Source organism: Mauremys mutica, chromosome 4, assembly GCF_020497125.1.
Source record: "Mauremys mutica isolate MM-2020 ecotype Southern chromosome 4, ASM2049712v1, whole genome shotgun sequence".
Taxonomy (NCBI): Eukaryota; Metazoa; Chordata; order Testudines; family Geoemydidae; genus Mauremys; species Mauremys mutica.
Genome location: NC_059075.1, coordinates 70,971,006 through 70,996,190, shown reverse-complemented (window position 1 = coordinate 70,996,190; position 25,185 = coordinate 70,971,006). Strand labels below are relative to the sequence as shown.

The window sequence follows — 25,185 nt, the reverse complement described above, 5'->3', positions numbered from 1 at the left end:
CCGGACAATCGAGATTCAAAAGGAGCACTTATAGATGATAAAGTAATTGCGGAGAAACTAAGTGAATTCTTTGCTTCAGTCTTCATGGCTGAGGATGTTAGGGAGATTCCCAAACCTGAGCTGGCTTTTGTAGGTGACAAATCTGAGGAATTGCCTCAGATTGAGGTGTAACCAGAGGAGGTTTTGGAATTAATTGATAAACTCAACAGTAACTAGTCACCGGGACCAGATGGCATTCACCCAAGAGTTCTGAAAGAACTCAAATGTGAAATTGCGGGACTACTAACTATTGTTTGTAACCTGTCCTTTAAATCAGCTTCTGTACCCAATGACTGGAAGATAGCTAATGTAACTCCAATATTTAAAAAGGGCTCTAGAGGCGATCCTGGCAATTATAGACCAGTAAGTCTAACGTCAGTACCGGGCAAATTAGTTGAAACAGTAGTACAGGGGTCGGCAACCTTTCAGAAGTGGTGTGCCGAGTTTTCATTTATTCACTCTAATTTAACGTTTCGCGTGCCAGTAATACATGTTAACGTTTTTAGAAGGTCCCTTTCTATAAGTCTGTAATATATAACTAAACTATTGTTGTATGTAAAGTAAATAAGGTTTTTAAAATGTTTAAGAAGCTTCATTTAAAATTAAATTAAAATGCAGAACCCCCTGGACCTTCAGTCTGAGTGCCACTGAAAATCAACTCGCGTACCACCTTCGGCGCATGTGCCATAGGTTGCTTACCCCTGCAATAGTAAAGAATAAAATTGTAAAACACATAGAAGAACATACATTGTTGGGCAAAAGTCAACATGGTTTCTGTAAAGGGAAATCGTGTCTTACTAATCTATTAGAGTTCTTTGAAGGAGTCAACAAACATGTGGACAAGGGGGATCCAGTGGACATAGTGTACTTAAATTTCCAGAAAGCCTTTGACAAGGTCCCTCACCAAAGGCTCTTATGTAAATTAAGGACTAGTTAAAAGAGAGAAAACAAAGGGTAGGAATAAATGGTAAATTTTCACAATGGAGAGGGGTAACTAGTGGTGTTCTGAAAGGGTCAGTCCTAGGACCAATCCTATTCAACTTATTCATAAATGATCTGGAGAAAGGGGTAAAAAGTGAGGTGGCAAAGTTTGCAGATGACACTAAACTGCTCAAGATAGCTAAGACCAAAGCAGACTGTGAAGAACTTCAAAAGGATCTCACAAAACTAAGTGATTGGGCAACAAAATGGCAAATGAAATTTAATGTGGATAAATGTAAAGTAATGCACATTGGGAAAAATAACCCCAACTATACATACAATATGATGGGGCTAATTTAGCTACAACTAATCAGGAAAAAGATCTTGGAGTCGTCATGGATAGTTCTCTGAAGACGTCCACGCCATGTGCAGCGGCAGTCAAAAAAACAAACAGGATGTTTGGAATCATTAAAAAGGGGATAGAGAATAAGACAGAATATCTTATTGCCCTTATATAAGTCCATGGTATGCCCACATCTTGAATACTGCGTACAGATGTGGTCTCCTCATCTCAAAAAAGATATACTGACATTAGAAACAGTTCAGAGAAGGGCAACTAAAATGATTAGGGGTTTGGAACGGGTCCCATATGAGGAGAGATTAGAGGCTAGGACTTTTCAGCTTGGAAAAGAGGAAACTAAGGGAGGATATGATAGAGGTATATAAAATCATGAGTGATGTGGAGAAAGTGAATAAGGAAAAGTTATTTACTTGTTCCCATAATATAAGAACTAGGAGCCACCAAATGAAATTAATGGGCAGCAGGTTTAAAACAAATAAAAGGAAGTTCTTCTTCACACAGCACACAGTCAAGTTGTGGAACTACTTGCCTGAGGAGGTTGTGAAGGCTAAGACTATAACAGGGTTTAAAAGAGTACCTGATAAATTCATGGAGGTTAAGTCCATTAATGGCTATTAGCCAGGATGGGTAAGGAATGGTGTCCCTAGCCAATTTTTGTCAGAGGGGGGAGATGGATGGCAGGAGAGAGATCACTTGATCATTTCCTGTTAGGTTTACTCCCTCTGGGGCACCTGGCATTGGCCACTGTCAGTAGACAGGATACTGGGCTGGATGGACCTTTGGTCTGACCCAGTACGGCCGTTCTTATGTTCTTATTTAAGAAAGGGAGGGAAAAGGCTAAAATAAAATCAAACCTATTACGAACATCAGCAATATTAGACATAACTCAAGTAGCTCTAAACATTTGTTAATAAAGGACAGAAAGGTTTCTAATTTGAGGGAGAGACCTGTGCGTACCTTAAACTACTTTGGACTGAGGCTGCCAAAGAACAAGTTTCAGAATCAATGACCTTCAAACAGCCCCATTGTGGCTCCCCCCTCAACTGCTCAGTGAGGACTTAACTTGTAGAGCTTAGTGTTCTATACATAACAAAGGCTCCTTTGATACAAGGATATTTTTAAAGAGAAACAAAGCAAATTAATATAATTTTAAAATGTTTGTTCTATTATATCCCTGTAGGTGGCTCCAGTCTGAAATTGGGTGTGGCATTGGGCTGTCACAGAGAGCAAGTGTGTGTAAAATGAGGGGCTGGGGAGGAGTTTTTCGATAGTTATAGGATAAACATCACTGTTACCTTTACTGGTTCAGCATATAATTCTAAAAGCTAAGGGCTAGATCTTCAGCTGGTATAAAGCGATATAGATCCATTTAAATCAATAGCCCTGTGCTGATTTACATCAGCTGAGGATGAAGCCCCCAATATTTGTTTGCAGGTCACCTTTAATATTTCCCTTCTGGTTTTAGTTACCTGAGGTTTGTCTCATTGGTACTGTCCTCTTTCTAAGGTTGATCTTGTAGAAGAGTAAAGTTAAGTTTGTGTTCTTTATGCTTATTTGCTACGGCCAGTTGTCCTCTTACCTCAGTAACTAGATATTGTTTCCTTCCCATTATAAAAACCATTGAATTAAAGGAAAGTATCAAAGAAAAACAAATCCTAATGTTGGTGAAGTCAGTTAGTAGACCTTCCAACTCCATGCAAGTAGCTGAGAAAGAGCCAAATAAAAAGAATCAACAGATTCAATAGATTGCTTTTAGGAATTTTTCACATTTCTTTGTAGAGAGAATTTCATTGTAACCTGTTAAAGTACCCAGAAGCAGAGAGAAAATTAATGCCATAGGCACTTAAACCTTTTTTCCCTAGGGAAGTCTGATATGCAAAAATAAATAAATCAAATTGGTTAACATCCGTATTTTGTTTAAAAGTGAGATTATACAATCTGGAATATTCTACTCCGCTGCAAAATTTTCTTTAAAACCAGATGAACTTGGAATAGTTTATTCAGAATTTACTTTTGTTCTAGGATTTTTGAGGTAAGCCTATGTATCTCTGAGATCTCTTTATGATTCATAGGGTTGGTGGTCTTACTTTTTTTTTTTTTAAAAACCCTTATATCCTAGGCAAAAGCTTTATTTGTCTCTGTTATTTGTCAGTTTCTTTTCCTTCAGTGAAATTTGGCCTCCAGTGTTAATACCTACTATGTAGAAATTTTGGACCTATTGTATATGTCATATCTGTGCTCCCCAGCTAAACTTGATGTCACTATGATTACACTTTTTGTTTGGTTCCCTTTACTGACATCCATCTGTGTCACCTAGAGATTATGTGAAAATGGTTTTGTAATAAAATGGATGTTTTGAACAAAATACTTTTTTTCTGCTTGCATGGTTGCTTGCATGTGCAATTTTACCACTAAACAAGGTACAAAATATCAAGTAAACATAATTATGGAGAATCTGTGAGAGCTGTTAGTTGTTTAAAATCTGACTGAAATATTTTAAGTTGCCATGGTTTCATATTGAAAAAATGGTTTCTGTTTACTATGAGCTGACAGGAAACAACATATGTAAAATAGTTTATTTTGTACCTGAAAAAAAAAACCCGCATGGTACGTCAAGCATATGTCAAGAGGTTTGTGGCTTTCTTATTTATTTTTTAATTTGTCCCTTTAGTTTATTATATTATCATACTGATAAAGATTAAAAAACCTAATAGGCGAAAAGGTATACTGTACTGGAGCTATATTGACATGTTCATCTGTTGTTAAGGCTGTGTCATAGTTTAGGCAATAACCTCTAAAATTAACATCATCTAGAAAATTTCAAGCAAGTGGAACTATTAAAGAAAATTTATATAAATATGTACTCAACATCTAGTATTTATAATCCAAATTATCTGATGGAGCTTGTAATAGTGTTACTAGGCATATGTGGAAGCTGTTTCGTGCAAAGACAGAATATCAGGGTTGGAAGGGACCTCAGAAGGTCATCTAGTCCAACCCTCTGCTCAAAGCAGGACCAATCCCCAACTAAATCATCCCAGCCAGGGCTTTGTCAAGCCTGATCTTAAACCTCTAAGGAAGGAGATTCCACCACCTCCCTAGGTAACCCCTTCCAGTGCTTCACCACCCTTCTAGAGAAAAAGTTTTTCCAAATATCCAACCTAAACCTCCTCCACTGCAACTTGAGACCATTACTACTTGTTCTGGCATCTGCTACCACCGAGAACAGTTTAGATCCATCCTCTTTGGAACCCCCTTTCAGGTAGTTGAAAGCAGCTATCAAATCCCCTCTCATTTTTCTCTTCTGCAGACTAAACAATCCCAGTGCCTTCAACCTCTCCTCATAAGTCATATGCTCCAGCCCCCTAATCATTTTTGTTGCCCTCCGCTGGACTCTTTCCAATTTTTCCACATCCTTCTTGTAGTGTGGGGCCCAAAACTGGACACAGTACTCCAGATGAGGCATCACCAATGTCGAATAGAGGGGAATGATCACGTCCCTCGATCTGCTGGCAACACCCCTACTTATACAGCCCAAAATGCCATTAGCCTTCTTGGCAACAAGGGCACACTGTTGACTCATATCCAGCTTCTCGTCCACTGTAACTCTTAGGTCCTTTTCTGCAGAACTGCTGCCTAGCCATTCAGTCCCTAGTCCGTAGCAGTGCCTGGGATTCTTTTGTCCTAAGTGCAGGACTCTGCACTTGTCCTTGTTGAACCTCATCAGATTTTTTTTGGCCCAATCCTCTAATTTGTCTAGGTCCCTCTGTATCCTATCCCTACCCTCCAGAGTATCTACCACTCCTCCCAGTGTAGTGTCAGCTGCAAACTTGCTGAGGGTGAACTCCACGCCATCCTCCAGATCATTAACCAAGATATTGAACAAAACCGGCCCCAGGACTGACCCTTGGGGCACTCCGTCTGATACCAGCTGCCAACTAGACATGGAGCCATTGATCACTACCCGTTGATCCTGACGATCTAGCCGGCTTTCTATTCACCTTATAGTCCATTCATCCAGCCCATGCTTCTTTAACTTGCTGGCAAGAATACTGTGGGAGACCATATCAAAAGCTTTGCTATAGTCAAGGAATAACATGTCCACTGCTTTCCCCTCATCCACAGAGCCAGTTACCTCATCATAGAAGGGAATTAGGTTAGTCAGGCATGACTTGCCATTGGTGAATCCATGCTGACTGTTCCTGATCACTTTTCTCTCCTCTAAGTGCTTCTGAATTGATTCCTTGAGGAACTGCTCCATGATTTTTCCAGGGACTGAGGTGAGACTGACTTGCCTGTAGTTCCCCGGATCCTCTTCTTTCCCTTTTTTAAAGATGGACACTACATTAGCCTTTTTCCAGTCATCTGGGACCTCCCCCAATTGCCATGAGTTTTCAAAGATAAACATCTCACTGGTAAGCTGCCACTGTGTCTCATATGCAGTTCACCAGATGTATCTGTGGAAGTCACTTATGGGCTGGCTGTGCTGGCTGAGGAAAGGAATCTTTCCTAATTTTGAGAAATGGGGGGAAAAAGCAATTCCAGGTTTGATGAGGTAACAGATTCAGAGGAGTCAAAATTAGAGGAAAGAACAGCACTACCTGGTGCAGAATCGCCCTCCCCCAAGCGTTCCCTGAGGCATGGGCGAAAAGTCTATTATCCCTTTCACTTAACTCGGGGGGAGGGGAGGGTACAAGGAACAGAAGGTGCCCATTCACAGAACTTTGATGGTCTGGAATGCAGTTATGTTACACAGCTGAAAATATTTCTCCTGTTCTAACTTTACAACCCTTTTTAACTAAGGTTACCTTTTCTTTCTGTTCTCCTTCTTTACTTGTGTTTTTTAAATAAAGTAAATGGATTCGAGAAATAAATGTTCTTTACTGAGTAGAAGCAGTGGGCTTGGGTGGGGGGTCGGCTTTACAGGGACAGTGATACAAGCTAGGTAAAGGTTTGGGAAAGCACAATGCAGACAAGCAGCTCACATTGCTGTGACTCATTATTGAAACGGCTTTTCAAAGCCTCGTGGATATGCAATAGCCCTCACTATGCTCTTCATATTGCCCTGGTGTCTGGCGGCTCAAACATGGCTGCCATGCGATCTGTCTCAACTGCCCACCCCTATGGAAAATTTTCCCTCTTTTTTTCACAGATATTATGGAGCACACAGCAGGCAGTTATAACCATGGGGATGTTCTCACTAAGGTCCAACCTTGTTAGTAGACTTCTCCAGCACCCTTTCAAATGACCAAAGACACTTCAACCACCATTCTGCACTTGCTGAGCCTGTAATTGAACCGTTCCTTACTGCTATCCAGACGGCTGGTATATGGCTTCATGAACCATGGGAGCAAGGGGTAGTCTGGGTCCCCCAGGATAACTGTAGACATCTCAACATCGTCAATGTTAATTTTGCTACCCTTCATAGCAGAAGTCGATTATTGGCCCTGCATATTTGGAGCACAGCAGCTCCCACAGTTGAATTACCTACTCCAAATTGATTCCTCACTGATAGATAACTTTCTGGCATTGCAAGCTTCCAAATACACCTCTACCCCGATATAATGCTGTCCTCAGGAGCCAAAAAATCTTACCGTGTTATAGGTGAAACCGCGTTATATCGAACTTGCTTTAATCCACCGGAGTGCGCAGCCCCGCCTCCCCGGATCACGGCTTTACCGCGTTATATCCGAATTCGTGTTATATCAGGTCGTGTTATATCAGGGTAGAGGTGTAGTGATCACCACACATTTCTCCACTGTCAGAGCAGTTCTCATTTTTGTGTTGCTGAACTGCGGGGCAGAGGAAGTTCTGCACAAAGTTCCTGGAAGGTGGCCTTCTGCATTCAAAAGTTCTGCAGCCACTGCTCATCATCAAAACGATGCGGTCTCACCAGTCAGTGCTTGTTTCACGGGACTAGAAATGGCGTTCAACAGACTGCAACTGCTCTGTGACTGCCACCAGCAACTGTGAACTGTTTTTTTTTTTTTTTTTCCAATGGCTTGCAGCAGGGCTGCTTGCAGGACATGGCTATGTTCTATGCAGCGGCCCCTACTTTGGCTCTGGAGATACTGCAGGAGAAAACGCAAGGTGTTTGACATGCTCACAGAAAGAGTACACAGCTGAGCGGGCTCCATGCTTCTGGGGTTATGGTTTAATTAATTAGGGGGCTTGAGGTCGAATTAGATAAAGTTGACTTAATTTTGTAGTGTAAACAAGCCCTCGGTTACAGGCACATGGTCAGAGAGAGAGAAGCTCCCCCGAGGGAGAGGAGCTCCTAGAATTGAGAACCACACACACCAAGGAGGAGGGCTTTGCAACCCCTCAAACCAAGGGGAAAGATTTTATTTCAAGTTTATTTGAATTTAATTAAAGTGGAACCATATCGTGGAATTTAATCTTACATCTGTTCGGATTTAAGGGACCCTGAGAGAAGGGAAACTAAGGCAGGAAGTGCATGCAGTCCCACATAGCTCAGCAGGGCAGGCATGCCCCACAACACTTCACAAAACTCCCCCGTCCTCAACAATTTATATATATTAAATATAAATATTTTATACATTACAGTGGCCTGGTAGCACCACTATAAACAGAAGTTATGACACAACACTAACTCTAAAGGTAGACCTTTCTAAATCCTCTAAAATCAGCATGCTTAGTTGGATTTTAAATTCTTTTAAATTCTGAGCTCAGATCTAGTGTAGTGCCTGAGGAGGGTGCAGATCAGGGTTACTGATTCAAATTTTGAGTCATGTAGAGATAAGCCCCCCGAAAAATCCATTTTTTTCCCCAAAAAGTGTCTAGGTCTGTTTTTTTGTGTTTTGCGCAGATCAAACTGCTGATGTGATGCAGGTCAAAATGGTCTCAATCTGTCGAGTTTTACCCAGGATAGTGCACTGCACCCACTAAATCTTTGAAGAACCCAAACTGAGAACGGTATTTAAGAAAATGTACATTTTTACAGTGTGCGTGTGCCAATAGAGAAAACAGCTAGAGGGTTTCCATTCCTGCCGTTTTATATGCTTTAAAGCTTGACTTTTGTAAGTGATCTAAAATCCAAATGGTTACTTGGCTTGCTTTGAAATGTGGTGTGCTGCATGGGAGTTTGGGGTAGCATTAGTGATCCAAATTTGGGATCATTTTACTAAGGAGTTCCTAAATTACAGGACCCCAAAAACCTTTGTTCCTGCTGCCATGTACTGTTAAACTTTGAGATAAAATGACTGGATGAATCACCTCTTTGACCTCTTTGAGACTGAGAACTCGCCCTTCAATTAACATAATTTAAGGATAAATTAATCACAAGCCCCCACCTAAAACAGAAATAGTTCTGTACTGAGTGGCTGGAACCTGTTGCAATTTGAGTCATGGGTGACCGATTTATTTTGGGGAGAACATAATCCAAGTCTTTGGGAGGCAAATTAGACATGTGAATACTTCCTGAGAGGGGAGGCGTTTTTGTGGATGGAGGAGTGAGGGTATAGGAAGAGAGGAATTTGAGGCTGCAGCGAGGGGAGGGGGATCACGGGGAATAGGTGGTAGGGGAGGGGAGAGAGGTTGAAGGCTCAGGTGAGGGAGGTGTGGGAGCTTTGGGGGTAGAGGGATGGGACAGTGGAACTGGAGGAAAATAGGGGAAGGGGCACGTTTCAGCCCCACATCTTACCTCCTCTGTGTGTGTGCCCAGGTCTTGGGGGGGGCTCTTGCTCCTTTTGGGGGTCTGAACCCACTTGATGCTCCCCTCATATGAGCTGGCATATGGGAAGCTGTGGCACTCTGGGTGTGTCTGAGCACCTCTCACTGCTGTATGTTCTAGGATCTGGGGGCTCATGACTATCTATAGGAGTTGAATCACTCACACCCCGTTGTTGTAAGCTGGGCTCTTGTGGGGGTGTTGCCCTTTTGTGAGGGTCTGAGGCCCTCCACCTGCCCCCCATGTGAGCCAAGCTCTGGGGAAGTCCTACCCCTTTGGGTGGGGAGATAAGATCAGGTGTACTTTATGCATATCACAAGCTGTAAAGCAGGAGGGGGATGACAACACCCACTGAGGTAAATGGAGCAATTCACGTGTCCCAACTGTTATTTCAGATTGTATTCATCTCCATGAGGTGTTCTCATCTGAGAACATCACATTGAGATGAATGGGCCACTTCACACCTTTGAGAGATCCCAATGCTGCAGATAGATGGGTAGAGGAGTGCTTTCTCTCTATCTTTCCTATTTAAAGGATGATGCTTATAAAAGCTCTAAAATGTGCATGCTTGCACAGATTTTATTGAAATTTGCTTTATGTAATGGGAGTGTTGGGTAGTTAGTGACCCAAATTTAGACTCATTTGAGTCAGGGGTTCTGGAGCTATAAGACCTGAAAAAATAGCCATTGCCCAAAAAGGTTCTAGATGGCACTTATCTCCCCCTCTTCCCCCCCCAGAGCTAGAGATCAGACTATTGCTATGATGTTGGCCAAAATGATCTCAATTGGTCAGTTTTTACCCAAGGGAGTGCATGTCAGCCACTGAATCTTTGAGGGACCCAAATTGTGAATGGCATTTAAGAACACGTTCACGTCTTTGCTTGCGTAGATGTGCAGTTTGGAAGAATTATAGTCCACACGTCCCAGCAAAGAAAAAAATAGTGGGAGGGTTCCTGTGCAGCCATTGTACACTTAACTGGATAGTTCAAGGGAATGTGCTGATGCTATTGCCCTGGGTGAATACCCTGCCATTTCTACTCCGAACCTTTGTACATGTGTACAATAAAGAAAGATTTAATAATTCATATTTCTGTTATTCCAACTGCATCTTGAGACTTTTTTTGAAGGTTTTTTTGGACTAAAGAAATATTTATTGACAGGGCTGGCTCCAGGCACCAGCTAAAGAAGCAGGTGCTTGAGGTGGCCAATACCAAGGGGCGGCACTCAGTCCGCTGTTGGGGCGGCACAGCCGGGTCTTTGGTGGCAATTCGGCAGCGGGTCCCTCAGTCCCTCTCGGAGCGAAGGACCTGCCACCAAATTGCCGCCGAAGAGTGGAGCAGCACGATTGCGCTGCCGCGGCTATTTTGTTTGTTTGTTTTTTGGGTTCTTTTTGCCGCTTGGGGCGGCAGAAAACCTGGAACCGGCCCTGTTTATTGAATAACTTTTATGAATTTCAGAGCAAGAGCTCTGCGTAGCCTTTTTCTGCAACATTGATGTTGTTATATATTGCTTTATCCAGTATAATGAATGCATACTTCTGATGATGGCTTGTCTAGAGCTAATTTATTTTAAATTAAAGTTTAGATCCAATATTTTGTTGAAATCACTCGCTAAGATAATAGTCAGTATTCATACTGATTTGGCCCTTCTTGATTTTATCGATCCATTAGAGGTAACTGTGCAGCTAGTTGATGTTTGCAATGAAGAAGATATATTTTGGTGTTCTGTATGCTGTCAGCCTTCCTGTTGTGAGACTGTGATGTTTTGGGGTTCAACTCAGACCAGTAAGGAGTTGTCATCACCTGCCCTGTAATCCTAGCTTTGCTGCTGTGGCTCACAGCCTGGATACCAATATCCAGCAGACAAGCATGCAGTTCCCTGAATGTCTGTGTGCTGTGCAGCTCTGATTCAGCACTCTGACCCAAACAACCTGGTCTCCATCAGCCTTGGTTACTACTTGCAAAGTGACCCCACTCCTACTCCAGAATGTCCCCAGAACTGGCTGCCCTGAAGTGCCCAGCCCTGTCCTGGAACACTCAGACAAATGAAAATGTTGGTTGCGCCTTTGAAGAGACAAAAGCACCGTTTATTACTTCAGCTGGAGTTAACAATGCTTTCAATTCAAACAGAACACTGGTTTGGTTTACATTAAAAATAAATTAAGTTCACTAACAAAAAGAGAGTTTTTAAGTGAGTTCAAGTACAAGGGATAAAGACCAAAATGGTTACAAGCAAGTAAAATTAAAACATGCTTTCTAGTGGCTAAGTCTTAAAAAGCTACAGTCTTGGTTCAATGTAGATTCCTTACCAGTCTTTCTTCTTTCCAGCCAGGGCTGATTTATCTGAGTCAGGTCCTTCCACGGAAGTATAAGGTGCTAGTTTCCTTAGTCTTCCTAAGTGAAAGATGCCCAAATGGCTCTATGTATCCCCTTATATCTCTGAGTTCATTAACCCTGCTTCAAGAAGCAGGATGGCTTCATGCTGTTCTTCCTTGCCTGTATGTTTCTCACCCCTCTCAGATTTGTATGTAAATAGGGCTTCTATTGTTTTGATTCCACAATGCTACCTTTGAGGCTGGGGAAAAATCTGTTTCTCCCTGTGTTTGGTCACAGACTTTAAAGCATAATATTAGTGAGTATCGATAATTCTTCACATAGTATTAATTCATACACTTCACAATGATATTCATCACCAGTGTGTTATAGGCTCTCATAAAATACATTACTCGATGCACTTTTATAATACAGCAGTATTGTATGCAATAAGTTAATTCAATTGCTTATCATTTGAGGTTCAGACCCCTGCAGGAGGCTATTTCCCGCACTCGCTAGGTAATGGCTTTGTTTACTTTTTATGTAAATGTATCTTCATTGCCTCTGCCTGATGACCAGGCTGGTCAGATAAACAAATACACATTCCTTTGTCTAAGGCAGACTGGGCTTATGCATTGCTATCCAAACATATTTTAAGAACACAATTCCTAAAACTCTTCAAACCTACTCCATACGTATATTATGCAAGAATATTAATAATGATTAGTGAGTCATTAGTTTTCCAATGATATATTAGATGCCACCTTTTGGGTATATACCATGACAACAGTGTGTTAAGTGTAGTGATTATGTCAGGTCTGACAGGAGGAGTTGTCACAAAGTGGTGAACCACCATGGGCCTCTGTTTCACAGAGACTGACAGAAATCTCGGGACTAGAAGTTTCACTTCTGAGGGTAGTTCTAGCATTGGACAGCGCTATCGAAGCTCAAGACTTGCTGTTTTACACCATTTATCTTCAGACTACCAATACCATTTTCCTCCACATTTCAGCAAGTGCCTTTTTGCCCATGATTGGCAATGTAGCTCTTGTTGCCTTGACTTATCACTTCAGTTCTACATTATAATTCTGTACCCATCTCCTGAATGAAGGCAAGGAAGAAAAAGTTTTAAGAGCCACTGTAAAGATAGTTGAGGACGAAAAATTACTATAAAGATAACATCTTAACAGGCCAGACAGTGGGTGTTGGCTGCAGAGTATACTTTCCCAGAATAATCTGAAACTGTAATTGCTGAAGAACGACAGATCGTCAGAAATAATTTTATTATCTTGGAAAAGCATGCCCTAACCTCAAGTCATTGAGTTCATAAGAAGGGATTACGTTTCATTTGTCCTCCCACCCTTGTCTCCCAAGACTAACCTAATAGCCACCTCTAAAGTTTGTTCTTGATACAGATATCTGCCCAGAAACCACCACTGGTTACCTTAGCTGCTATAGATATATTAGATGCCAATGATATATTAGATGCCACCTTTTGGGTATATAGCTGCTATAGATCTTAAGTTATCCTAATACAGTTGTGATAATTAGAGTATATTGTGTTACACTGAAATTTTCCTTTTAGTTAATGAACTGTAATCTTGTTTGTATAAATTATTGCTGACCTGGGAAGAAGTTTCTGTTGGAGTTTTGTTGGTTCTATATGTGTTACAGTATCTGAAGTGTTATCAGTAACTACTTTTAGTGAAGTAAGCAAATATTACATAATTTATAAACATAATTATTGCTTTAATTTCTTCCCTGTGCTCTAGGATACCGGATGGTCCCATTGATCAGGGGCCAGCTGCAGGAAGGGTACATGCTTTAGAAGAGCAGCTTTTAAAGGCCAAAGAACAGATAGAAAGCTATAAGAAGCGAACAGGAGATGGTTGGTAGAGAGATGTTTTCTTTTTCTTCTTAAACTCTTATATACCATATCACAAATGTTTCAATTTCGTCATGTACCACTTCACTGGAAATGCTGATATGTTTATGCTTTTTAATAGCAGGCATGGGGAAAGACCATGAAATATTGAGAAGAAGGATTGAAAATGGAGCCAAGGAACTTTGGTTTTTTCTTCAGAGTGAATTGAAGAAGTTGAAAAATTTGGAAGGAAGTGAACTCCAAAGACATGTTGATGAATTTCTATCTGATCTGGGTCACCAGGAAAGGTACTAGTGCTAGTTGCTACTACATTTTTATTGCATTAAAGACTACAAACTGATTAAGGTACTGAGACATTAATTAGATTCCTTGCAAAGTGGGAATTGCTACTGTCTGGATTAAAATGTCATGACTGGGACATGAGCATCAAATTATATCTGTATGTTAGGGGTCATTGAGTAAACCTTCTGTTTTGTCCATTAAGTCTTAAACAGAAGATGGAAACTCTGCTTGGATATTTTTATATGTATTTTTAATTTATCAGTGAGAAACCTATCATCGTTTATTATGGCTGCCTACTCATAGTTACTTTTCTCTCTCTCTTTCTATGACACCTAACAAAACACACAAAACATTTAATTTTAGATACCTTTTTTTCAGTATTTTAGAATGAAATGAATGATATTGTTCATCAGCATACAGTATAACTGGAATTACATTAAGACGAGAAGATGTCCTGATAATTTCAGGATTTATAGCCATTTAAAAAAAAGCTATGTCTCCTCCTAATTAAAGGTTAACAGAACATTTAAGATAAAAATGTAACTTTCCTTTAATTGCATTGCCATCATAGTGCTGTACAGAGAAACCTGAATTGTGTTTGCAGTTGAAGCTGATCCTAAGCCTTTCCCATTACTAAAAGTGTCTTTCATCTGAAATTTGTGTTTCATGTGAAATGAAAACATTTTAGTGCTAGTGTGTTCATGCAGAACAAAATGAATCCAAGAATCATTATAAATACAGTGAAAACTGTCCTTAGGCCTATTATATTTAAAAGCTTATGTTCCCAGTAGGATTCTGGTTGCAATTACTGTCTCATTAGTGAACAATAAAAGAAAAATTGTTTTGTTAACACAACTTACCACTGTGAAGTCCTCCCAACCCCTCTTTTTTAAACTAAACTAAGAGATCCTCACATGTTAACATCAATAGCAGTGTTAAAAGGAGTTCTGAAAAATTATCTAGTCTTACAGGAATACCTAGTAAGAATCTTCTTTTCTGTGAAATTCATTTTAGCAATCATGATTATGCTGAATTTTTCAAATAAAAATAGTATGAATTTAAAGTATTACGAGAGTGGAAAGAGACATGGTCTACTAATTTTTTAATTTGATCCTTCAGAGCCAGCAGTTTATAGATGCATACAGTTTAAGGCAAGGGACCATTAGATCAACTAGTCTTACCTTCTGTGTCTTGTGGGACATTAAATTTTGCCAAATTATTTCTGCATTGAGCCCATTAAATTGTATTTGACTAAAGCATAATTTGTGTTTGGCTAAAGCACATCTTTCAGGAAGGCATCCATTCTTATACTGAAGACATGAAGAAATGGAGAATCCACCCCTTCCCTTGGTTAATCTCTCCCTCATTTTAAAAAAAAATGCGCCTTATTTCTAATTTTGATTTGTATGGCTTCAGTTTCCTGCCATTGGTTCTTGTTAGGTCTTTTTCCGACAGATAAAGAGTCCTTCATAACCAGTATTTTCTTCCTGTGAAGGTACTTATATGTTAATCAAGTCAACTCAGAATCTTCTTTTTCCTAAAGTAAGCAGATTGAGCTCCAGCCCTCAAATAATTTTGTGGTTCTTTTCTGCACGCAAGCTGGATGATACAGTTTTCCAGTAACAGATTCTCCAATGCCATATATAGAGGTAGATCTCTATTCCTACTCACTACTTCTCTGTTTATACATTCCAAGGACCACATTATGCCTTTTTGCCACAGCATCGCACTGGGAGCTCATGTTGAGTTGCTTGTCAACTATGACTCCAAAATGCTTTTCAGAGTCACTGCTTTCCAGAATGTAATTCCTCCATTCTTCTTGTATGGCCTGCATTCCTTCTTCCTAGATGTGTAACTTTGAATTTAATTATACTGAAGTGCATTTTGTGTGAATGGGCTCAGTTTAACAGCAGTCCAGACTGTTCTGTGTGACTGCCAGGTCCTCATTGTTGTTTAACTCTCAACCAGTTTCTGTCATCTGCAAATTTTATCAGCAGTTATTTTCAGATCTTTAATAAAAAGGTTAAATAGTGCTGGGACTACTACCAACTCTTCAGACCTCCACTAGAAAATCACCAATTAATGATGATTCCCCATTAATAACTACTTCTTAAGATCTGTCAGTTGGCCAGCCCTTAAACAATTTAACGTGGGCTTTATTGAGGTTGTTTAGCACTAACTTTTTAATAGAACGTTGTGTGGTACTAAGGAAAATGCCTTACACACGTTTAAGTGTATTACATCTGTGCAGTGTAAGCATCGACATGGACTAGCTTCACGAGTAATTACCCAGGTCTAGGTGGGTATAGCCCACACTGAAGTTTGCCCTGCTGCAGCTTCACTGTTCCATGAACCAAGCTAGCATGATTAAAGGTAACTGCAGTCATGCCCTGTGATTGTAAATTATACAGATTAGAAAGACTAACTACATTTTTATTGAGCATTTCTGGTGAAATTATAGACACCAAAAGAGAAGCTTGAGTTTCCAGAACCTTGATAAAAATTGTAACAGCTTGGCACATCTATTTCAATACATACTGGTGTTCAACACTTCCACACATTTCTTGTTTCTTGCGTGCCTCTAGTTTATTCAGCAGTTTCTCATGTTTCCATTCCATATGCCATTTGAAGGAGGATGGTCTCTGGCTTCAAGTCACAATCTTGTGGCATAACAATGTTCAGTGCAGAATACCATATGCAGCATGTACTGTGCCTGGAAGCCTCCTATAACATCCATGAATTTGAAATTTGTCTGAATATGTCATCCAGTACACTCAAGAATCATGGGGAATGCCTCTCTGTCATTATTTAGGATCTCCAAGGAGAGTCCCAGATGTCTAACCTAAGGTTGCCTCACAGTGAGTTGAAGGAGAAATCCTCAAATCCAAGGCTAATTCTTCTGAACACTGCTGGGAGTCTGTACAGATGATGCTCACAGAAGTGCTGATTCAGATCATTCCATCAGAGGTGCAGCAGGGCAGCCAGGCCTCCAAAGTGCCCATCCAATTACCCCAAAGTGCAGAGCACTGACGGGGAAGTTTCCACTCCAATCAGTGGTGCTGAGCTCTGCTTTTTCTGATGTGGTCAAGCTTTTGTAAAAGAGACCCAGACAGAAAGCAAGGAATTCCAGGCAATTCATAGAAGATTAGGGTTAGAAGAGACCTCAGGAGGTCATCTAGTCCAACCCCCTGCTCAAAGCAGGACCAACCCCAACTAAATCATCTCTGCCAGGGCTTTGTCAAAGGCAGGCCTTAAAAACTTCTAAGGATGGAGATTCCACCACCTCTCTAGGTAACCCATTCCAGTGCTTCACCACCCTCCTAGTGAAATAGTTTTTCCTGAAATCCAACCTACGCCACCCCCACTGCAACTTGAGACCATTGCTCCTTGTTCTGTCATCTACCACCACTTTGAACAGCCGAGCTCCATCCTCTTTGGAGTGCCCCTTCAGGTAGTTGAAGGCTGCTATCAAATCCCCCCTGATCATTTTCATTGCCCTCCGCTGGACTCTCTCCAATTCATCCACATCCTTTCTGTAGTGGGGGGCCAAAAACTGGATGTAATACTCCAGATGCAGCCTCACCAGTGCCAAATAGAGGGGAATAATCACTTCCCTCGATCTGCTGACAGTGCTCCTACTAATGAAGCCCAATATGCCTTTAAGCTTCCTGGCAACAAGGGCACACTGTTGACTCATATCCAGCTTCTCGTCCACTGTAATCCCCAGGTCCTTTTCTGCAGAACTGCCGCTTAGCCAGTCAGTCCCCAGTCTGTAGCAGTGCATGGGATTTTTCTGTACGAAGTGCAGGACTCTGCACTTGTCCTTGTTGAACCTCATCAGATTTATTTTGGCCCAATGCTCCAGTTTGTCTAGGTTCCTCTGCACCTTATGCCTACTCTCCAGCGCATCTACCTCTCCCCCTAACTTAGTGTCATCCATGAACTTGCTGAGGGTGCAATCCGTCCCACTATCCAGATCATTAATGAAAATGTTGAACAAAATTGGTCCCAGCACAGACCCCCGGGGCACTCTGCTTGCTACTGGCTGCCAGCTGATCATCGAGTTGTTGATCACTACCTATTGAGCCCGACGATCTAGCCAGCTTTCTGTCCATCTTGTTGGCCATTCATCCAATCCATAATACTTTAACTTGCTGGCAAGAATACTGTGGGAGAGTGTATCAAAAGTTTTGCTAAAGTCAAGGTATATCACGTCCACCGCTTTCCCCATATCCACAGAGCCAGTTATCTCATCATAGAAGGCAATCAGCAGGTGGGTACATGGTGCTAGAGTGGATTTGCATGCTGAGCCTGCTCCCCACTTCATCAACGAGCCCGCTTATAAGGAATAGCCTCAGCCAAGGAGCTCCAGTGCCATAGATTACTGCAAGATAGGGTCTCTTATGCCACCCTTACCCTGAGAGGGCATTACCAGGGGGTCCTAGGAGAAAAGACATGTTCCGTGGCCCTCACTCTTTTTGTATCCCCACTGGTTCCCTCTATCCCCCAACCCCTGCTGTGTTTCCTTCCTCTGCTCTGGTATTCCCATGTGTGGTTCATCAAGACTCTCAGCTGGTAAATCTCAGCCCCTCAAGTCCAAATAAACTGGGTATCATCCCAAATGGTTAAAGTCCTGTCAAAGTTACAAGCAACTTGGGTACTATAATCAGAAGTGTTAAGCAGCTCCATTCTCTGCCTATAATGTTGGATTATTAGTTAGGTTATTAAATGTAAAGTTATAGTATTTGCAGAGTAGACAAGGTAATATTGTTATGAGTAACATAGTATTTTTAATTTACTGACTCTTCTTTGCATAATTTGGGTTTTGACTGAGTAGGAATCCAAACCCCACCCTACTATGAATACTGGATTTTGCCAAGAGAACCCCCTTCCACATGCCGTCTGCCCTCGATTGCTTTCTTTCTCCAAGCCCCTCCCCTCAAAAAATCTTGGATACCATAAAAAGCCTGTGGTATGTGGTTGTGGCTGTCTTTGATGTGCTGCTGTTCTACCCAAATTCCCTCCTGCTGGTCAGGATGCCTCTTCACATCCCCAGTATATTACCATCTTCCTGTTCCCTTCTGCTGGCCAGAATTTTCTCACCACCCTTCCCTGGACCTTCAGTTGTGACTATCCACTACAATAGTCATCATTTAGGATCTGACAGATCCTAAAAAAATGCTCTCTGTATTCTCTAGTTTAAATTTGTGATACTAATGTACATTTTTTTTGCATTTAATGATTATACATTTTAAATATAACTGCTTTATACCGAGATATACAAAAGTATGGCCTTGTGCATTGATATGAAAGCTGAACTATTGTGACTTAAATCCATATTTACATCATACTCACATCTCATGTCACTCTTCCTATGCTGTTACTTATCTTTTCCATAATAACATTATTTTTAAATTATAAACAAAGAGATGCTTCTTTATCCCAAATTTTTAATAATATTCTACAGTTGGTTTGCTGGTGTACTAATAAGGACTATGGGAACATAGTAGAATCTCTGCACCATGACATTTACAATGTTACATTTATATAAAGACAGTAAACTGATCTCTGATGGCATAGCAACATCACATTGTCAGAGAAGCCACATTAGGAGTCACCCCCTGATTGTCTCTTTTCCTGGTCCAATGAATTTCAGATCTATCCTGGAACTAATGCTTTTGGGGCTTTTCTTCAGTGAAAAATTTTGATTAGTGGGCTTAAGAGTTTTTCCACTCCACCGCCATTTAATACTGCAGTTATATATAGATAAGAGAAATATGGTAAATGGAGGACACAGAATCAGATAATGTGTACACACCCATCCTGGGCTGCTATTTGTGTTGGAGGATACATGCAGAGAGAGGTAATCTGCACTGATGCTGTGGCTACCAACAGTCAAATTAATTTAGTGTTGTACTGTGCATATGTACTTGTCCCCTCTTAGTTTAATTACATACCCTGTCCACTAAAAATGTTTAAGCAAATCAGTGTAATCAGAAGGCCTATTTAATTTCTCTTTGTGGCTTTGCCTAACCCTCTAATTTAGTATTATTAAGGTAGCTATCTAATGTTGCTTGCCTTTTATAGGTCGATAATGACAGATCTGTACTACCTCAGTCAAACAGATGGAGCAGGTGATTGGCGAGAAAAAGAGGCCAAAGATCTGACAGAGCTGGTACAGAGGAGAATAACGTACCTTCAGGTAAGAAGGGTAGAATAAGAGCACTTAAATCAAGAGGAAAATTTAAAAATGGGTTTTGTTGAAAAAATATTTTAGCCCCCTAAAATATGCCAACGTAGTAAAAACATTCATGTAATTTAAGTGAAAGTATAGGTGCGAATGCTGTAGACAGCAACACGAGAGGATTTATGTTGTACATATGTAATATATCCTTTGTATTTATGCGTAAAGTGAGCCAGTATTTTCACTCACAAAAGGACAATAACAGAAAAGGTTTAACTGCTGTTTTAATTGTAATTGTGCAATAATGTAATCTCCTGACACATATTTTGCAGGTGGGGGTTTTTTGTGTGCTGGATCCATGATTGCCAGTAGACTATACCTTTGCCTTTTCATTCAGACTCCATAAGTCTGCAAAAGCTAAAAATAGCTTTTGTTTTGGTATATTACAAGAAGTGGCCATATCTTTTGGGAGTTCTCCCACAGACACATTCCTTAATTCATCAGTGGTGTCTATGAAGTGAGAAAGAAGATACCGTACTTTACATAAAGAATGTAATTATCCATTATCAATTACAGTGTCACTCACTGAACCATAAACAGCTGGTGTGCAGAACCATCATTCTCATTTAAAATTGTAATAGCCCTCTCTAAGCTTATTTAATTTTCACATGTTCATTAAATTTTTTCCCATAAAGATATTATCTTTAAATTCTGATCTGACCATGTTCTAGTTCCACTTCTTCTGACTCTAACACATGCTTTACCACCTATTCTAGTTCTTCATGAGTTCCTCAATCCCTTAATTTTCAGTGTTTTGTTTAAAAGTCCCCGTACATCCTATAGAACTTATAGAAATATCTAGTATTTTTAATATGTCAAATTGTACTCCTATATTTCTCTAATATTTCTGTAATAATTGCTCTTTCCCTCATTGTTGTTGTACTCTGAAGAAACTTTCTTCTTAGTATCCTTGAAAAAACTAATTGGACACTCATACTAGATATGTTGTAAGGACTTTAAGCAGAGAATATGTTAGCTATCTGTGTCTAACGTACCCTATATATCTCATTCTGTATGTCAATAAATACCACGTGTATGCTGATGGCTCACAGATCTACCTCTCCACTCCTGACCTGTCTCCTTCTTTCCAAACTAAAATCACAGCTTGTCTTTCCAACATCTCCTTGTGATGTCCAACCATCAGCTTACTCTCAATGTGGCTAGAACAGAGCTATTTTCCCCCACCTTGTCCTTCCATCTTCCCCTTTTCCTAGTCATTATGGGGAACACCACCATTTTTTCTGTCACTTAAGCCCATAGCTTGGATGTTACCTTCAGCATGGTTCTCTCTAGATCTTAACATCAAAGCTGTGCCTAAATTCTGCTTCTTCTTTTCTCTCTGCATAGCATCTTTAAGATCTGGCCTTTCCTCTCCAAAGCTAAATAGTGAGGATCTGGACAAACAATCTCACATCTCGACATTTGTCTCACCATGGCAAATGCATTTTGCTTCACTTATGTCCATTCAAAACTATGCTGTAAAGATCATGTTTCTGGCTCATCTCTTTGACCACATCACCTCTTTCTTTGGTTCCCTCCTCTGGTTCCCCCTGCTCCACTACATCAAATACAAACTACTAATCTTTGCTTCTATGTCCCTTAAGCAGGGGCGGCTCTAGGTATTTTGCCGCCCCAAGCATGGCAGGCAGGCTGCCTTCGGTGGCTTGCCTGCGGGAGGTCCCCGGTCCCGCGGATTCGGCGGCACGCCTGCGGGAGGTCCGCCAAAGCCGCGGGACCAGCGGACCCTCCACAGGCATGCCGCTAAAGGCAACCTACCTGCCGTCCTCGCGGCGACCAGCAGAGCGCCCCCCCCGGCTTGCCGCCCCAGGCACGTGTTTGGTGTGCTGGTGCCTGGAGCCGCCCCTGCCCTTAAGAGCTTTACATAATGATGTTGGGAAAACTTAAGCACTTGTTGGTTTTATAAAATGAAAGGAAAAAAGACTGGGAAGGAAGAAATTTTGGCTGGTTTACATGTATTGCCATTATCTAACGTAATTTTTGTAAAATTGTTAATTAAAATAGCAAAAATCTGTTTCTGCTACTCTGCCTCTGATATTTAGAAGCTAAAACTAATGTATGGTAGGGATAATATTTTAGATCTGGTGGATATTTCCTTGTGGAATATATACAAAAGAACTGGAGATAACACCATGGGATCTACTGTTCCTCCCTTTATTATTGATTTAGATTTGCAGCAAATGGAACTCCAGGTGATTATAACAATGTCTTAGTGACATTGTTAACTTAAAAATATGTTGTTTAAAAAAGAATTCTTGTATTACTCATAATACTGCACAATATTCCAAGTGAAAGAATTTTTAAAATCCAATATATTTGCTCTTTGTTTACTTTATATATTTATCTGAGTTTGGTAAAAAACATCAATGAAGTCAGCTTTACTTTTTTTTATAGTCTGTTTCACTTTCAAGTTCTTAGTGCTGTAGTGATTCAGACAATACAGTGAAATGTTTGTTTTAAAACAACTGTTTTTGATTGGAATTTTAAAATTGTGAAACATTTCTATCAGTCTTACCTTTTTATAAAATACTACTATGAAATGTAATAGGCCAAATTTAGGTTGACAGTGTCTCTTTAATGTTTGTCATGTATAACCATCCACATGGAATGATGAGCTGTCTTTATTCTTTCATAGTTTCTCAGGTAGAAACAGTTAGAAAGCATGAGTGTAAATGGTTGATATGTTCTTGTAAACACTTCTCTTCACAAAACACAGACACAATGACAACAAATTACCAGGAGAGAAGTCCTCAGGAGGTTTCTGCCTTATCTACAATATCATTCGGAAATTCAATCAGGGATTTTATGTATATACTTCCTTTAAATGAACTCTCAAGACTACATGTAATCAGAGGTGAAAGTAAGCCGGTACAGTACGCTGTGCCAGACCAGACCAGCTTCCCGAGGCTGGCAATTTAAGAGGCCCGAGGCTCCCTGCAGCGGCCGGAGTGCCTGACCCTTTAAATCACTGCTTGAGCCCTGCCACCACTACCCCGGGGCTCCGGCAGCAGGGCTCGGGTGGAGATTTAAAGGACCCAGGGCTCCAACCACTGTGGGGAGCCCCGGCCCTTTAAAGCACCACCCAAGCCCTGTCGCCGTACCCCGGGGCTCAGGCAGTGGGGCTCAGGCAGCGATTTAAAGGGCTTGTAGCTCCCCGCCACCAGAGCCCTGGTCCCTTTAAATCCCTGCCCAAGCCCAGCTGCTGGAGCCCCAGGGTAGGGGCGGCAGGGCTCCGTCAGCAATTTAAAGGGCCTGGAGCTGCTGCAGTGGTGGCGGCCAGAGCCCGGGCCTTTTAAATCACCTCTGTGCCCCGGGGCTCCCAGATGCCTCTCCCAGCCGCAGCCCTGGGGCCTTTAAATCTTGATTTAAAGGCCTGCCTCTTCTGGTTGAGGCCACGCCCCTGCCCAGGACTCTGGCGTACTGGTAAGTCCTTTAACTTACTTTCACCCCTGCATATAATTAACTATGGATTTCTTTGTTCTGTTTCACTACTATAGATTTCAATAATCTTATACTAGTGTCTGGAAATCTTTTATATTTAGTGAATTCAAATTTTTGTGACTACATGTAACTTGGCATTTTCTGTTCTAATAGTCTTATTCTCTTAAATGAATATCTTTTACCGTATCCCTTTTTCTAGTATTTTACAATGTACGTTTAATGTGTTCCTCAACCATTGCTGAATTAATTTCACAATATTGGATTAGTGAATAGACACCCTTTCCAAAAACTCCTTAAAAGAAGTTTAGGCATGTGTACGGGACTCAGCATGTTTAAAATACAGTCTTTTAGGCAAAATAAAAAGGCTACCTAAAAATAAAACAAATAAGCAAAACAGAAAATAGCAGCTGGCAAGAATGTTTTTAAATGATGTTTTTGAGGGATATTGGAATTAGATGACATAAGTTTCTATACTTACATTTTTACAAGGGAAAATGTAGTGAACATATGAAAATTGAATAAGCTTGGAGAAAGCCTACTACAATACTAAATCAAGTTTTGGCTCTGCTTCATAAGTTCTTCTGTAGTTCACTATCTAAACATCTAATCTATAAGGGCAATAGCCTCCTTAAAGATGAACCCAGCTGATACCTACACGGGGAGGTCTCCAAAGTCAGGACTAGTTTAACATTAGGGGATTGTAGACCGAGGGAAATAGTTTGCAGCCCCTTTGCATTCATGAGGTGACTGTGCTCAAGGTGAAATCCCTTCCTAGAGGAAGGTAGATGACTGCCAGAGCACTCAACTGTACTACATTGGAGCAAGATCAGGCTATCTGTTCTACTGCACCGCATACATACTCAGTGGTCTGCAAGACTGAGTCTGCTGGCTGGGGGAGTAGCAGCTCTGAGCTCCTCTTCCTCCCTCACCTTCCTTCCAAGGAGCAAAGAGAAGCCTGTGTGGAAAGGAGGGCTGACCAGGAGGAGCTGAAAGTTTTCAGATAGCAACCTTAAAGTATGGGCAGTCAGCAATACATTTAGAAGACTGGGGCCTGCTTTATAGGGGAAAGTGGCCATCATTAATTGCGGGATAGAGGAAGATCTGGCCTATATTAACTGTGGGTAAGTGGGTGGGGTGGGGAGCATCAGATAGCTCAGTGGTTTGAGCATTGGCCTGCTAAACCCAGGGTTGTGAGTTCAATCCTTGAGGGGGCCACTTAGGGATCTGGGGCAAAAATTGGTCCTGCTAGTGAAGGCAGGGGGCTGGTCTCAATGACCTTTCAAGGTCCCTTCCAGTTCTAGGAGATTGGTATATCTCCAATTATTACCTTATTACCTTTATCAGCATTAATTTTGTGTGGGAAGCAAGGACCTGGCACAGATTGTATAGCGTGAATGACCTGAATCGTAGGGGGCTGGAGGAGGGCTTTATGAATTAAATTAGGGGTAGCCTGGGATGAGAACACCCCTCCTTCTGGCATCCTGTGAGAAGCGTGGGCAAGGACTACCTCCTTCAAGCTTCCTAGCAGCCTGAGCGAGGACCTGGTCCCAAATGTGGAGCACGTGTGTTTTGTTGTACATCAAGCCATAAGCAAGAAATTATGTTTTAGAAGTAGAAAAGCTATTTATAAGACTGTTTTCTCACTGTGTGAATCAAATAAGCCAGTTCTGCCATCTGTAACAGGCCACCCTCCCACTCAATGCCAATTAAACTGTTATAGATGGCAAAGCTAGCTTATTTGATTCACACAATGGAAAAACATCTTTAAAAACATGTTTTATAATTAAAAGCAGTGTAATTTGTTGCCGGGGGCCACATCCAGCCCTTCAGACATTTTAATCTGGCCCTCGAACTCCCTCCAGGGAGCAGGGTCGCGGGCTTGTCCCACTCCGCGTGTGCTGTGGCTCCTGGAAGCAGCGGCATGTCCTCTCTCCAGCTCCTATGTATAGGGGTATCCAGGGGGCTCCGCACGCTGTCCCTGCCCCAAGTGCCA

At 41.3% G+C, this 25,185-nt stretch overlaps 1 protein-coding gene across 7 annotated transcripts in view; it reads left to right on the top strand.

The window, feature by feature from the left end:
* FUT8 (fucosyltransferase 8) overlaps positions 1-25,185 on the top strand; it is a 242,849-nt gene that overhangs the window by 156,632 nt on the left and 61,032 nt on the right. For all 7 annotated transcript variants that reach the window (XM_045016295.1, XM_045016301.1, XM_045016294.1 and 4 more), the window contains 3 exons: positions 13,095-13,210; positions 13,329-13,494; positions 19,577-19,691. In XM_045016295.1, coding sequence (XP_044872230.1) covers positions 13,095-13,210; positions 13,329-13,494; positions 19,577-19,691 — 397 coding nt within the window. The remainder of the gene's footprint in view (positions 1-13,094; positions 13,211-13,328; positions 13,495-19,576; positions 19,692-25,185) is intronic.